Genomic DNA, 16520 nt, shown 5'->3' on the forward strand with positions numbered 1-16520 from the left:
AGATATTGCGTGCCGGACATGACAAGTAGTAGTGAATGTGAGACAAATAAATACGACATTAGTGTTTCGCGCCGCAAATAATATCACGTAATCGGCCGGGAAGGAAATGTTGAGCAATTATTCTTCAAGAGCGCTAGTTTTTTTTTCTTTGCTCGCTGGGTTCCTCGCGGTGGATCGGTATAAAATACACTCTTACGAGCTTGGGGTGAGGTACTGTGTAGGAGGGCACGTCATTAACCGATAGGGGATGAAAAATCGAGACTCGGCTTTCTGGAGACCGTAGAACTTATACCATTTTGCCGGTAGGCTGCTCTACTGATCGCATCTTAATTGATAATTCGTGCAAATGCGCACTCCATTTTTCATCCTCGGTGCGTAGGGGTTATAAGGCTTTTCTTGTACTTCGACCCACCGACCGACAAATCGAAGAACATCTGTAAACAACGTCCCGTATGCATGACAAGGTCTGACATTTATGATTTGGTGCGGTAAAGCTCACTGTCCGGAGAAAAGAGCTGAGTTCGGGCCCGCATCATCCACCCGGTTGGCGTAATTGTAACAATTACGTTACGACTACCGACTGCCATTTCGAGTGCACATTGTCACGGTATGCTTCGGCGGGGGTAATACCGGTAGCGTCGGTGACCGTCATCGCCGTTATGCCATTGCATGCACGCTGCAAGATACCGTCAAGAGCACAAAGTGTTGCAAAAATTCCGTACCGGGTATGAAATGTCGCGTCAAATTAGATGATGAAACAGGCGCTTCGGCGACCGGGAGGGTGCGACTGCGAGCACCTGTCGCTCATCGTGCAAAACCTATTAGCGAACGCGCGGGGCCACCCCGTTTTCCATGTGTGCGGAAACTGGCTGCGGTAGCGGTTCCAATATCAGTCGGTGGAAAATCACGTTGGGAAAATCTCGGACTATCATCAGTAAAAATGGGAGATACTGTGACTCGCCCTAAAAAATAGATGAGAAGAGAGTGATAGTGGGGAACAAGAGAAACATGTGCCGGTACAAGCAACATACTAACAAATATGACTTTGGACAGGTGGTGCCATACACGGGCGGGTGGTCAACACGGTGGGTCCGGCCGAGAGTGAAAGAGCGAAATAATGACCACTAATGCAATGTATGATTGTAGCTAATTGAGCTCGCATTGCGCAACGCGCTGGCCAGTGAAAGCGAGCTTTACTGTATGTGGCCTCTGCTGCTACTGCTGCTATATGCAACAACCCTGCGGGAGTTTTGATGTTTTGATGCTGTGCCTTTCGGATGCCATCGTTAGAGCGGGGCTCAAGTTGCAACGGGCGGACTTAGCTTGCCTTCGGGCCCATACCGGGGCGCGTGTGTTATTATCGATGACTTTGTGTGCAAATTCCTTGGACATGCATGCGAGTGAAAGAAGAGCAGCAAACGATGGGAACTGTGTGCTAACCGATGGATGGATGAGATTATGTTGCGCTTCCGTTGGTTAATCTTAGGGTTTTTACAAGGGGGTATTTTTCGGTGGTTTTTGTGCTGGCATCCGGTTGTGATGCTCATTTCGATGGTTATATTTATTGTACATTAGAAGAAAAAAGGGAAGTTCAGTAAATATTACTTATTACTCTTGTGAGAAAATACAATAATTTCCCTGTGTGTTACATCAGTTACTTAGGTTCAAAATACACTCATTTATAAAGGAATAGTCCAGCTGCATATTTCTCTCTACATACCGAAATTAGAGTATGGTAGTACATAATTTTTGACGTATTTTTCGGTATGTAAATAGAAGTCAGAATCCATAAAATAAGACGGAAGAGTTTTTCTACGTAGCTGTACGATTTCATACCTGAGTTTAGTAAGAGCCCGAATTTCTTCGTTCAGAATGTCATCCGTATGCGTTCAGTAGAAAAAGTAAGTCGAATGTTAAAAGTTCAAAATCTGCACATGGTATTCTGATTTTCTTTTATTTCCCAGGGTATTTTTTACATACTAGTACAACAAACCATTCATCTCGATTGTTGAACGATCAATAACAACCACCTAGTTTTTGTTTGTTTGTCTTGAAATCATTTTGTGACATCGAAGAGATCAATTTCTGGTTGATCGATGGACCGCAGCTTGTCTATAAGTCGTTTGACGATTCCGAACTGCAAAACGCAATATTGTATGATGTAGTGCTCTCGAGGTTGTAATACCAAGAAAGAATAAGAAGAAGTTCTCTGATTGAGCAGTTTATGCTAGCTCTTGTTATGGCTCGTATCCTGGGCTTCACGTCTCGTGGTATGTTGACAAATAGTTTTTGAGAAAATGAGATAGAAAAATTGTATGAAAATCTCAAAGCAACTATTGTTATTAAATTGTGTTTCAAAATTCATACCTATTCAAATAGTATAGGCGTCAAGGTTCAGCCCGGTTATGCGACAGCGGTGCCGTTCTTCACACGGCAGAACTGGGATTTAAATCCCATCCGGACCGCTCCCTCGTAATGAGGACTGAACATCCAACTATGTGGTACGAATTAAATATGTGAAAGGACATGCTTGCTCAATATCAATTAACCATGTTTATGTTTAAGTGATTATGTGCTCACAATCTTATCATGGAATTGAAAAAGCACAGTAAATATTCATAAATTTAAATATAATCATTCACGTGTAAAATATTGGCACGTAAAGATCAAAGTAAAATTCTGGGGTGCTTTACCCTTGTATCACCGATCTTTACCGTATGGGTCCTATATCCTGAGTTCTGAATTTGTTATAAAGTGGAATGTGTCAATTTATAATTTTTACTTGTATTTTCATTGGAACATGTATATTTCGCACTTTTGCACCCTTTGTTTTTCCTTAGTATTTTCTGGTAAACATGTTTCTCTACCATTTATCGCTCGAAAGCAGTATTATTACTCCATAGCTGATTTGAGTAATTCATTGAAGGCATAAACAATAGTATATTTTTTATTTTATTTTACGAATAACTCATAGTAAGACATCTAGCCTGACTGATTATGAGCAGATCTTCATCGAAATTTTAATTAAAAAAGAGACGGGGACGAACTTTCGTTTCAGACGAATCTGGAGCTACGTTAGGAGTATCGGCGAATTCCGGCTGATCCTTGTGAAATCGAGAGTTCTCCTGTAAACAACCAGGTTATTTTCCAGAATATAAAATCAAAAGAAATAATTATCCTCTGTACGTATAATTTCATTGACGTCTGCCAATTCGTCTTTGAACTCGTACTTTCCATTCCACAATGATTGGTATACCCTGTTTTTTATCGACTCCTTATCGATGGAAAATAATTTGAGTTCAACGGCTTGCTACAAAATCAAACACCACCTGGCTCGGAGAAGCAGAACGTTCAACTCGTATTGCTATGGCTTCGAATGTCTCTGGTACCGATTCTTCATCCATCCGATGCATTCCTCGATTCATCGATTTATGCTCCGAAGCTATCAAATCAAAAAGCTGCCCTTTTGGTTACTTATAACCTTATATACCGAGAAAAACTCACCTTTCAAAATAGTCGTAAGTTTTTCTCCTTTCCTTCTCGCTTCAATGCACTCGAAAACATTCGCGGTAAGCTTAGGAGGAAAAAGGTTCCTCCTGTTTTTGGAGCGAAGAACGCAAAAACCGAACCAAAGTACCCGAAACTCATTAAGCTTTGCGTGTAAAATGGTACAATTTTAATAAATAAATTCCATCCCACCAATCAGAGGTTGAGCAACGAAAAAGGACCAATCCGCCTACCCAGCATCACCGGACGGAAATGAAAAGTACGAACTGTGCTGCAGTTACGGTGCGTTCCGATATGCTTCGTCGGAGTTTTTTTTTTGGCCAGAATTGGTTTCTTGGTGCACACACTCAGCGCACGAATAAATAAAAAGGAAAATGAGTTTGATTTTTCCGATTGCTCTGATGAAAAAGCATACAAGTGCAACAGGCGGATTGAGTAAACTTTCGCCAAGCAGAACGTTGAGTATGGAGAATAACTGATCCTGACCTCGGTGTTGCAGAATGTCGAATAAAGGAACTCTTTTCGAAAGAAACTTTTCGCTCTGTAGCTCCAGTTGAAGGGGTACCATCGAAGTGGGTGGTTCCAGTGGATTGTGTTTGATTGTAAACAATCTAGCAGTGACTACAATTACTTTGATTGGAGCGAGACGATAGAAGAAGCCCACCAGCACCAGCCCCAAGAGACAGTGCATTATTAATCAATTTGATTGATATTAATAGCGTTTGTTAAAGCACTTCATAAGCAAACAGTTCGATCGCCGCAGCAAATGGTTGACAATGTCCTTAACGTTTGTTTTCACCAATCGAATCAACGTCATCGGCAGCTTCAAGCACCATCTCGTCAATCATAATTAATGGTAGCATCTTGTGCTTCTTGCGCACCAACTCACTCCAAGGGTCATTAAAATGCAATGACTGTGGAGCGAGCAGCAGGTGAAATCATTATTGGCATCATCATTCTGCTAGGCATCTTTTTTCTGCCAGTGTCTATCGATCGATCGATATCGTCTCGAAACGTGTGTTTGTCGCGAGAGCTAGTGACGATCGTACCGAAGGGCTCGGCTGCTACTCTAGCAAGAAGCAATCCTCCCCGGGATCGAATCGTGCAAAAAGCTTCCGCGGTGACGGAGCTGGCTCAAGTAGCAAAGGCAAAAATCAATGAAATTTACCTTCCAGCATATGAGGAGGCTGGAAAAGCTTTTGAATTGTTAAGTACGACAAAAAAAAAACAAATCGAATATCCTAAACTGTAAGCTATGTTCCTCCTTCGGAGCGTCGTAATAGAGCGACGGAAAGTCGTGAAAAAGGCAGTCGGGATGATGGGGCATCAAGGTAGCTGATAAATGGTTCTGCCCCATTCGTTCCAAGGTTATCGATTTCTTTCGCAGGCAGCCAGTAGCAACCACAACGGCCGGAAGCATTGAGTGGGCTTGTGCGAGCGAGCGAAAGGTGATGCAAAATTTCCACATAATTGACATGTTTATCTTCAGGGAAATCCACCGGATCCGGTGGTGGTGGTGGACTGGAGGCCTCTCCGTATCTGTTTTCCCTCCGCAAAGCATGGCGGTGGTTGACGCTGCTCATGCATAAACGATCGAAAACAATATCGAGCTCCGGCTATGCTCGAGCATTAGAACGACGAGCCTCCAGCCAAGACAGGCTGCGGGAACTGTCGCATAAAGCGAGCTGCGATGAGTACGGATAAAGTATAGCTCGAAAATGTGTGATGACTTTATGGCAAAGCAGCAAAGGGGGAAAAAGAATGGACTGAAAGTTCTTCATGAAGATGCCAACGAGAGAGCGACGGTCTTTCGCATGGCGGTGGGGCAACGCAACACAAACGGCGAACATTGAGGATCTCAAAATCCAGTCTCAAGAATGGATGTTTCGCTGCGTATGGTATCTTTATTCGATAACGATTTTCCTTTCGGGCTTCTTACGTGAAATGTCGCACCGAGCAGTACCGAGAGCGGAACATCGTTACGGGTGACACGCATCTTTAGCTAAAGTCACGTTTCGTACGGCCTTTTTCTTGCGAATTACTCGTACGGTTTGTTATGCTTGTGACGCGTTGGGATTTTCGGTGGAACATTTTTCCACATGCCATCCATCGTCTGATTGAGTCGTTTGTGCGTTCGGTATAGCCCGGCCTGAGGCCTGAGGCCAGACCAGAATCAATGTTACCAGCCTTATGTTTCGCCTTTTCCGGTTAACGTCAATGTATGCTGATGTTTGATTTGGTGTACAAATCGTAGCGCTTGTAAAGCAAGTTCCGGTTTCTACGAAAACAATTCGACACAAAAAAACCCTCCACCCCAATATCTCTTATTCCGTGCCTTGGGAAAAACTGTAACAAAATATTGACTGCAGGAAAATCTGGGCCGAGTAAGAGCTGCGTTTTGTTTGCGTGTGGTAGAGCTGTGTGAGCAGATGAAATTCGTTGGTGCATTATTTTTTGATTGAGTAAGCGTCATTAATTTTGCATTGTGTATTGCGAGAAAAGAACTGAACCTGGGGTCCCATTTGGTATGGTGTGTTTGGAATGCGAATTCCAAGAAGAGAGCGAACGGGTCCTTGCAGCGCCTTTGCCAATCGGTATGCTTATAAGCGAATTCCGTCCGAGTCGAACAGAAGGACTGGCTGTTTATGTATGATAGATTAGATCCTAACCCGACGCTGGCATTGTTATTATTTATCGGATTTCTCTCGAGGGTTGGAAGGATATACATACGGGTCGAGAACGGCATAATCTACAATTCATTGCATTGCAGGGGAGCATTTATGGAAGGTATCCTAACAAAAAGAAAAAATCAACGTCTTTTGAAGGATAATATATAGAATTGGAGTAGCATAATTGAATAAAGGCGTTAGAAAAAGGGTCCCAAAAGATTTGCTTGTTAAATACAGATCAAAACTTCGATGCAAACTTACCCAAATTCAACCATCACGGCTAATCCAATCAATATCTCCATTTTGTCCGTCTCATTGCAGCATGCGCAACAGTGTGACCGGGAGCAGCAGTAGCAGGGTCGTACTTTCCATTTATTATTTGTCACTATGCGACACCGGTTACCTCGGATGCCGGCACACTCGGAGATGATTGATAGTGTGGCGTGGAACATCATGAACAGCAGAGAAACCGACGCCGGTGCAAATTCAAAGCTGGAAAGAACGTAGACGCTAGCGAGCAGCACCAATCCAACCTTCGTCCATCCACAATCCAACCAGCCTCCACTAAGGAAACGGATATACGCAGCCAATTTTCACAAAAGCTTGATCTCATAGCAACGCGAGCGGTTTTTGGTGACGCCGAAGGACCGAAGGACAGAGAAATTGGAAAATTAATCATCAGAATTGGGAAAACCCAATCCACCACCCTCCCGTACAAGATGCCGGCAACAACGGTGAAGAGTGAAGCGACTGACCAGCACAACAACTGTGATAATGAGGAGGTACGTTTAAGGGACCGTTTAAGCAATATCGCAAGCGAAGAATTCGGGATGCATTCGTGAAGGGGGGTCATCGGTTAACCGTTGTTGAACTACCCTCGGATTTTCCCTGAAGTCCTCTACCAATTTCGAAGAATACTTCCTAATCGTATTTTGACTTCCGTTTACCGACCTTTCGCTGCACTGCATTAGGGCGGTCTAATCCAATTAGGCGCGTTCGCCCTATTACCCGACTGCACTCGACATCTTTTCTGCGATAAAATAAGATACTTATCCACCCGAAAAAAAAAGATAATGGCTTTCCAATCTACCCTTTTTGAGCATCGTTTTGTTTTCTCTTCATCCATTCGCCCCGATCTAGGAGGAACCGAAAGACATGAAAAATGCGCATCTCATTATCAACGAGCTTCGCAACCGGTGCCGAAATCAATCGGAGCAAATCATGGCCTGGAAGAAGGCGTTCTCGTTACAGGTACGTAATTTTTCTCGAGACGGGATCTTAGATGCTACACAACAAACCTCGCACATCCAGCAGCTTCTGTTGGTGGTGGATGGATAGCTTCCGTCCGGTAAAGAAGCGAGCCGAGTTCGAAGTATTGAAGGAGCTGACCCTTTCTAGAGGGACGGTGTTGAGGAAACGCGTGTGTAGTTACAACAGCGTACGGAAGCGTTCTTTATCCGGTGCCTTACATCATTATGTCAGGTTGGGTGCGCTCAATTTAACGTGCGGAGAGTCGGAATTAACCCATCAACATCATTATCACCCAGCGAGCGCGGTGCTATCACGATCGTTAACGGTCGGCACCATAATCCCTGCCACGCATCCTGCGGTGTGATGTACGTCTCGAATGGGGTGGCTTCTTGCTTCATCTGAGCAGGTGCTTTGTGTTTGAAAAAACGAGGTGCGAGCGAATAAAAAGCAGCTATCCTTCATGCTCATGGGAACTCATGCTGAGAGTGTGAAAAACGTACTGCGTGTGGACAAAAGTGGAAAAAGTCAAATTGGAGAAGCTCGGCGCTTTTTTTCGTGTTGATGAGAAGTTTAACGAAAAAAAAAAACACACACCCATCATCCCCCCAGTATGTTAACGGATGAGCCTGCTAGTACCGATTTGTACCTTGAGGGTGGTAGAGTGGAAGCGGAAAGTGGAAGATAAATTATTCCCAGCAACTTCCGTGACGCGTTTTTCATCAGTTTGATGGGGCAGAAGGTGCTAATGCGATTACGCACAAAGGTCACGAACGCGGTGCGGCTGTGCGTTGTTTCGGTGGCACTTAGTTGATAGGTGACAATCGTGCAATGGCGGTCGCTTCGCTGTGGGGTTGAACTTTGTGAGGTGCGTGTGACATGTTGAGGTGTTACATTGATCGGTAGGCAAGATATGGTAACATAAATATAATTTAATTTTTGGGGAAGCGGCCAGAGAAGGTGTTTGAATAGTTCAGAAAGCTATCAGCTGCTTCTTGGAAATCATAATGTATGAGTCAATCATTTAATAGCTGAATGAGTCCGTCTGAATGTCGGGATTTTACTTCCCTCTGTTGAGAGAGCTTTTGATGTGATTAGATCGTCCACATAACAAGTGCTGCGTAAAATTAAATTAAATTTATGATTTTATTAGTTTAATATCTATGATCCCTTTGCTTTATTGTACCTCTTGGAGGTCTTTAAAATCCGACCGTATAAAAATAGTGCTAGATTGCTTCGTAGTCCCATAGAACTCGAAGATAATTTTAATATTTTGTTTGTGATATGTTCGTAAGGGGATATGTTGTTCGTAAGGGCTTAGATTCTTTCAAAAAAATTTATCTGGGAAAAAAGCCTTGCCAGTTGGTCATTGGCAGCATGTCAAAAATATCTTAGCTTCTTTAGAGAAACAAATTAGATTTTGCCATGAAATGAACCAAGGTTTCCATCTTTCCTTTCTCAGTGGTTAACTAAACACGTTCAATTGAGTGGTTCAGGTTGGAATAAAATAAATTTTCTCCTTCTTCCTGGCCTAACGACCTCTTAAGCTCATGCCAAGTCAGTTGGATAGCCAGTCCTCACTATGGGGGTACGGCCCCGATGAGATTTGAACCCCATTCCTGCCGTGTGAAGATCGGCGCCACTGTCGCATTCACCACCAGGCCGCCTCGGTAAAATAAATGTTAACAAACTCAAATTAGACAACGAAACCTGATTTAAAAGTTGTCCAGCAGAAGACTCAGCACCGCCCTCCTCAGAGCTTTTAAGCACAGAGGTATGGGTTGTACATACTTCAGAAATTGCGTGTCTATGATATTAGCAACAGGTGTAAATAAATATCGATTTTGTCTTAGAAATGGATCAGCCAAGGAGCGAAAGAAGCGACCGCTCGGGGTCTCGTCGGTGAGAGGAGCCTTGTCGACGAGGGAAATTCTGTTGATCTTACTCACAAACGAGTCACAATTAGAGGGCCTCAACTGCAATTCCGTTCGAAGCCACCAAAGATCTGGATCCACCACTGTTTTGTCTTATTAAACCATACCAAATGTTGATTTGAAAGTCAAATAATACAAATCATAAAATCATAAATCAAAGCATATCCGTTTCAGATTCATTAGAGTGGTTTTTTCTATCAAAGCTTCCCTAAAATCCTTTTCCCCTGCAAGTCAGCAAATGACTCGGAAACGAGCCGTTTTCCGGCACCCATGTGCAGATTAATCCACCTGTAGCGTGTCGGATATTACGAACAAAACAAAATTCCCCCGCCAACCTCCAGCAAAGGCTGGTTTAATCCAATCAAATTCGTGTTTTTTACGTTACTATCCTTTTCCCACCATCAAATCGCCGACATTAGCTAAGCTAAGCGGTTTGCTGCAATAGGTCGGTTCCTGATACGCAGATTGTTTCCGGCTTTATTCATTCGAAAAAGAATCATTTTACATACTCACGGTTGCCCGTTTTGGAGGACATTTCCAACCTAAATCCGGGTCTTTTACGAAAACGCAAATGCTCGGAAAGTGTTCGGCGTACCGAATGTGCCACGGCAAGGATCATTTTGCGTTGTTCGGAAAACGGAAAAACATCGCCCGGGTCTCGGGCACGCCGTGTTTATAGGCTTATCTTTGGGTGCCATTTTTCCCGGGAAATCTATTGCTGGGAACATGGAAATACCATTCGCAAAACATCCAATCGCATTTCATCCTGCCAGTCTTACTGTCCACTGACCGTATGACACGTTTCGACAGAGCGACCGAGCCCCAAAAAAGGAGCCGAGGAAAAACCATCCATATTGCGAGTTTTAAGTTTTGTTGTAACCATTTAGAGGTGGGGATTACAACAGCTCGACTGGTTTTTTGTGTGCGGTTCCTATATCATAAAATATTACAACCGCCACAATACCACCATTTATGATACTATTTGGTGCTAACACCGTCACCGTGAGTGAGTGTGAGCGAGATTAATTGTTCACACTGGGCACGTGTGTGTAGGATGTGGGAAAATTAAATTTCCCACATCGTCGACCCTGTCTGTCACCGCAGTTCGCAAACCATTTCCACCACGTTGCCACACGCTTCCTGGCTCTGCAAAAACATCAACACGCGATGGTGGATGGAGGATAAAATAAAGCAACACACACCCGCACTCGCCTGACAGCCTGTTGGCTTGATGGGTGCAGGGAAAATAAAATTACGATAAAGCTCAACAACTTGTTCTGAACGCTCTCTAGACGCTGTCGGGGTTTAAGAAGCAGAAGAAGAAGATTGCTAGCTCTGCGATGATAAAACTTTGTCGATGTTTTTCGTCTTAACGGCGATATGCGAGGGAACAAATTGAGCCTGAGAAAAAGCTTACTGTGAAGGCTATAAAACACAGAAACTTGGAAACTAGGATTAACCACGATAAGACGCCCTTACTTTAACGCCAAAAATGGTGCTTTTTCAATACATGTTTTTTCTCATTCAAATCATAACCAAAGAGAAAGCTAAATTGGTCAATGTTTGCAGAATCACCGTTTCAAATTCAAAAATCAACACACAGCATTGCATACATTTAGGGGCCAACTGTAACTGTGGTGTTCAACCACCGCACCTTCTGGCATCGGTTCAATCCTGGCATCATTAATTTGTTTTCCATCGGCAATGGTTCAACAACTTTTGCAATAAATCAACCCCGCAATGGATCGATCTATCTGGGGAAAATGAGGCAGCAAGTGCGCTTCGACAGCTGGTTGAAGCTACTAAAAGTCAACCAGGGTCAGGCAGGTAACTGGTCTTGCGGGAGCAAACGTTGTACGGTACGGCGCGAACGGCGAGCGAAACTGACCGAAAGGACCACAAATTAGATTTTGTCAGCCTCAGGTCCGTTCAAATTGTTCGCTTACACTTGCTCCACGAACGGATATGGTCAAGGATCGGTGGATTTGCCACGTGCCCCATCGGGAACACTCTCTCTCTCGTGCCCGGGTGAACTCGTTTGACCGTGAAACGATGATGGTGATGCGTCGGTTTTAGAAAGAAAAACAGTTTTAGAAATCAATATTGTGTGAAAGAACGAGAATGTATGTTTGGAAACACCGAGGGAACGATATGGTGCAGTCTCGGGTCCCAATTGACTACGATCAATCATGCGCTAATCCGAGGTAATTTGGATTCATTGTGGGTTGTTTGCTGGCAGATGTTTTACTGATTGATAAATTGAAATTGTTAACTTTGGGTTCATTTACTGATGCAAGAATTAGTTAGAACAAATAATAAAAAAGATTGTGTATGTTCCTAAACATTAAAAAACTCTCACTCCAAAAATGCTTTAACCTCTTTATATAATTCATAAAGATTTGTTAGTATTTTATAGCAACATTTAATTGAAAAATTAAGTGTTTTATTAATTATATAAAAGGATTATACCATATTTTTTATTCCAAATTTAAGAGCAAATTACAGACTAAATTGTATGAGTCTTTTGATTGGAGGATTTTGAATGTTGGCTCCTAGGTTCCGAGCAGCAATGCAAATTTAGCTAGTCTGCGGAGCATCCGTTCATGTGCCACTAAAAAATAAGCTGAACCAATAAAATTAATTGATTTAAAATAATAAAATATAAGTTGTCGGAGCAGTTAATCTCATATTTTTTCGGAATAGTCACATTGTTCAGTGCGTGTTTCTTAGTTTGTGTCAGATTTGAGCTACTTAAGAGCTCACATCAGATTAAAATGATTAAAAGGAATTACTTAATATTTTCACCCGTAAATTTCGACATCCTGCTAATATTCTCTGAAATGCTTGGAGTCTAAAGAAACATCCTTTTCCACATCGATTATCGCAATGAATAAACAACAACCAAAGACGCTTCACTCATATTTGTTCGCACTACTAAGTAGCAAAAGCTTCCCGTTTTTCACTCAACAAAAAATATCAAAACATCGCAACACACATACCTTTTGCCGATTGGATGAACATTCGTTTGTCAGACGGCGGCTTTACTTGTTAAAACTTTTCACGCCAACACACACGCAGAGCGCGCATCCCACAAATAGGATTACATGCCCGTCCCGTCCTTTACCCGCCAGCACCCACCATCCAAAGTCCCGAAATAGAAAGAAAATGCCCGTCCAAACCCGTTACGAACCCATTGGGTCGGATGCTGGGAGAGACCGCTTTACTGCCACTAAAAGAAATGGAAACTTTTCTTCAATGGCAGGCCGGCAAGCAAGCAAGTACAACAAAACGGTGCATCCTTTCTGCGGCACAGCAACCAGCAGCGCGGCGCATTACGGGCGAGAAGAAAAGTTTCCCATCAACCACTTAAATCCCGGATCCGCCGGCTTGTGGTGTAATCTATTTATTTCACTCCACGCCTTCACTGCCATCGTGGCTGCCGGCTGGGCGGCCTTCGCTGCTAGATGCGAAAGTTACAGCATAAATCCTTTACACAATCCACCACGCATCCGAATGCGGCGCACGTTTGTGGTTTGGATTGAGATAGAGTAAGAAAAGCTCCCGGATTGTCTTTAGCGTGTTGGCAGAAACACTTAGACAGCGGGCGTGGGGTGTGAGAGATAGCTGATGCAACGTTAATGTAGTGGCTGGTGGAATAGATTCTGGAGCATCTGCAAACATGCACTTTTGTGTGTTGAAAAATTGAACATCATTAGTTGGCTGAGCTGGTGTGTTACTTCAGTGGCCGGGGAGGGCTGCATTTGCTTGCACTTGTAAGACATGCGCTTCTGGAAAGGGTTTATCTCGGCGAACCTTGAAATGAAATTAACTCCAACAAAGTACAAGTTCTACAAGCAACAAACTTACACTATCTCTTCCTCGTTTGTTTTTCCCTCTTCACAGCAAGAACAGAACCACCGGCTGCAGAAGGAAAAGACGGAGCAGCTAAACTATCTGACCAGCCAGCTGCTGCTGCTCGAGTCGCGCATCATGCGCAAACAGAAGCAGGTGTCGAACGTGATCTATCAGCGCGAGCTGACGATCTACCGGCAGCAGAAGATCATCGAAACGCTTTCTAGTCGCCTGATCGACCACGGCATCATGGACGTGGGCATGGACGCACCGATGCACACCGGCAGCAACAGCAACGACTTCGATTCGCTCAACGATTCCGATTCGGCCGTCGTGCTGGAGGACGTCGATTCGGACTGCAACAGTTCGATCTACTTCGGGGGCGGTAGCATTAGCGGTGGCGGCAGTCTAAAGTCACGCTCGAACAAGATGACGAACGACGTGACGATCGTGCGGTCAATCTCGGACGCGATAGAGACGAACCTGAAGTACAACAATACCCGCCGCTCGAACTGCTTTCTGCGGCGGCCCGAAATACTGGAAACCGTGTACAGCGTGGAGGAAGATCCGGAGCCACAGAATGCTCAGGCCGGCGGTGGTGGTACGGGCACAAACACCACCGGCAGTGCACCGGGTAGCGGGTCCACCACGGGGCCAACGTCACCAAAACCGGATGCAGTTAGCGAGAAGCGGGATAAGTTTAAAAATCGTACCGAAAAGTGTATCTCCACCGATCAGCCGGAAGGGGCACGGCAAGAGGGTGCACCGGTCATCATTACGAGCAGTAGCTGTGACGTGGAGTCGGTCCTGTGCGAGACACCGTCGCAGGGCTGTAAGGTCCAGGGAGCGGTCACGAACTTTAACCGCGTCATGTCCAACCATCGATCGGTGACGAAACCGAAGGACGTGAAGTACAAGCGCATCAACAAGGCCAAATCGAAGAGTCTGGAGGAGTTGCGCGGTCGGCTAAAGCACTGGGTCGAACGGGGCACCTGTAACGTGAACCTAACGCTAGACCCCACCGGTGGTGCGCATCTGACCGGACACCTTTCGGAGCACTGTGGCGCCGGTTCGTTACAGCAGGCGCAGGCCCAACAGCAACCAAATCTGGCACAAAGCTATGCGTGACCTGAACCGAAGGCCCGTGTGCGGGGCAGCATTTAATGGGAGTTTGGCGTGTGTGTGATCAATCTTCCGGGCGTAAGGAAGGGTATATTTCCGAGCGATAAAAATTACAACAAAATGCTTTGTTGGCGAACCGTTCTAGACAAGCGGAGTGAAAATTTGAGTCTGATCGAACCCCCGCAACTACTGCGTACCACTATTTATTGCGTTTTGCTTAGAGTTTAAGATGGAAGACGGGAGGAAAGCGTGGTCACAGCAAGGATTTGTGGAGCGAATTGAAAACAAACTCACTGCATACTGACTGAGTCAGGTTACCTAAGAGAGCCAGCAAGGTAGGAGGGCGATTTTGTGTAAAAAAGAGAGTATAAATTAAGTTCGAAAAGATTTAGCCATTTTGCAGTCGTGTAATCTGGTGGCGTCACAGCGTCACAGAGACAGGCAACAGCGCTAGAACAGTGTTAGGCTACACAGCAAACTCCTACTACTACTACTACTTCTACTACTAATCGTAAGATAATCATGCAGTGCAGTGAGACTAGGGTATAGCAACGCCGGCACTACCTGCAAGCACAGGCAACTTTACAAACTCCCCAAGCGGGGAAACATTTTGTACACTACACGTTCTCTCCAAATGATCGTTCGATCAGTAATGCGCTGCAGAAGGTGTACACAATTTGTAGCAACAGTTTATCCCATACGAGATGATTTGAACGTCTGCTAGTATAGCCATGTAAGACAGGCACCACCGCCACACGATCACATCGTCAGAGTGAGGTTCCAGCGTGGGCCTCTTTCTCTCTCTCTCGCTATCTCAGCTCTCGTCTAGTGATACGTCGGTAGGTGTTGTTGGTGATCTTTCCTTCCAAAGTCAAGAGATATATTTATACCTATCGCGATGGAATGCTTTCCCGTCTTGCAAGAGGATGACGTGTCCTTGTCTTTTAAGCGCATGACACCATCGCCGGTGTTTTCGAGAATGTTCCTTTAAGTAAGAAGAAGTTTTGTAGATTTTCTATCCTATTTGTTCGAACGTAACTGTACGGTTTCTTCCTTGCGAGCTTTCGTCTCCAGCCCCATTTTCTCCGCTTTCCTTACCTCACCGTCAGTGGTTTCAATGTACCGTTTTGTACGCTTTTCTCAAATAATGGCCTACAGCGGAGGCTGCCTTCCATGCCAGAAAGGGACACTGTACCTCTCTTATCCTGCTCTTACACTCTTCTTCACAAGCTGATAGCACGTAAGGCATGTACATACAACCAATCGTACCTTTTACTCACCGTAAGGGTCGATGGCAAAGGTAAAATCAAAGTCCGCGATCCTCAGCAGCGAGGAAAAGATTATGAACAATTAATTGTAAGTGCACGCACGGCCAGCCGCCACCTGCCTTGGGGGCGAGGGGCAAGGTGTGGTCCTTGGGGAGGGGGACAAGCAGGCAGGCAGCATCGATATCGGGTTAGTGTGTACGTATTACGATATATTGGAGGGCTTGCTTGTCCCCAGTTGTCTAAACAAGGCATGTAAAGTTTAGTGAACACAAAATTTAAAAAAACAATTACAACATACAAAGAACGCACGATGTGCTGCGTGAAGAAGGGGAAGCAGTAGAGTGTGTCTATGTGAGCATATGAAGCTAGAAAGCGGTAGCAGAGTAGCAGAAAGGTCAAATTTATGTAATTAAGAATTGAGAAAGCAAAGTTTCAACTTAAGCAAATCACAATCTTCGAAGGAGACATCGAGCAAATCTTAGAACGTGTGTATGGAAACACTACGACCCCAAAAAACAAACAAACGCTCTTGTACAGCAAACAAAGTACTCCATGATCGATAGATTCGCATCAATTCTGTAATTTAAAGCAACAACACAAAAAACACATATGCTTGAAATATAAAAGTGCGATTCATATTTTCAACGCTGAACTCTGTAACTGTACTGTGCTTGTGATTTTTGTTAGTGAAAGAAAACGATTTTATTAATTTGGTAACTGTGACCTGGCTGTGTTATGCTGAGTTTTTGTGCTATATTTGTCTTATAAAATTGATCATATAATAAAGGTAAGAATACATGTTAAGTTTTATTGTTTAAATCCTTTTACTTCTCACTAACTAATCGTTCAGCGTTTTGTTTGCATTTTGATTCAATTTTTTGGCGTTTTAAAGCCTTTGGAGCGGTCAGGTGGCAGGGGCG

The 16520-nt window shown here is 44.2% G+C and overlaps 1 protein-coding gene across 7 annotated transcripts in view; it reads left to right on the forward strand.

Annotated features, from left to right (window-relative positions):
• Nucleotides 1-16260, forward strand: part of LOC118513593 — a 59344-nt gene extending 43084 nt beyond the window's left edge. For all 7 annotated transcript variants that reach the window (XM_036059580.1, XM_036059576.1, XM_036059575.1 and 4 more), the window contains 3 exons: nt 6498-6958; nt 7317-7427; nt 13262-16260. In XM_036059580.1, the coding sequence (XP_035915473.1) occupies nt 6896-6958; nt 7317-7427; nt 13262-14338 (1251 nt within the window). In that variant the 5' untranslated portion in view covers nt 6498-6895 and the 3' untranslated portion in view covers nt 14339-16260. The remainder of the gene's footprint in view (nt 1-6497; nt 6959-7316; nt 7428-13261) is intronic.
• The last annotated feature ends 260 nt before the right edge of the window (nt 16261-16520 follow it).

Source organism: Anopheles stephensi, chromosome 3 (assembly GCF_013141755.1).
Source record: "Anopheles stephensi strain Indian chromosome 3, UCI_ANSTEP_V1.0, whole genome shotgun sequence".
NCBI classification, from domain to species: Eukaryota; Metazoa; Arthropoda; class Insecta; order Diptera; family Culicidae; genus Anopheles; species Anopheles stephensi.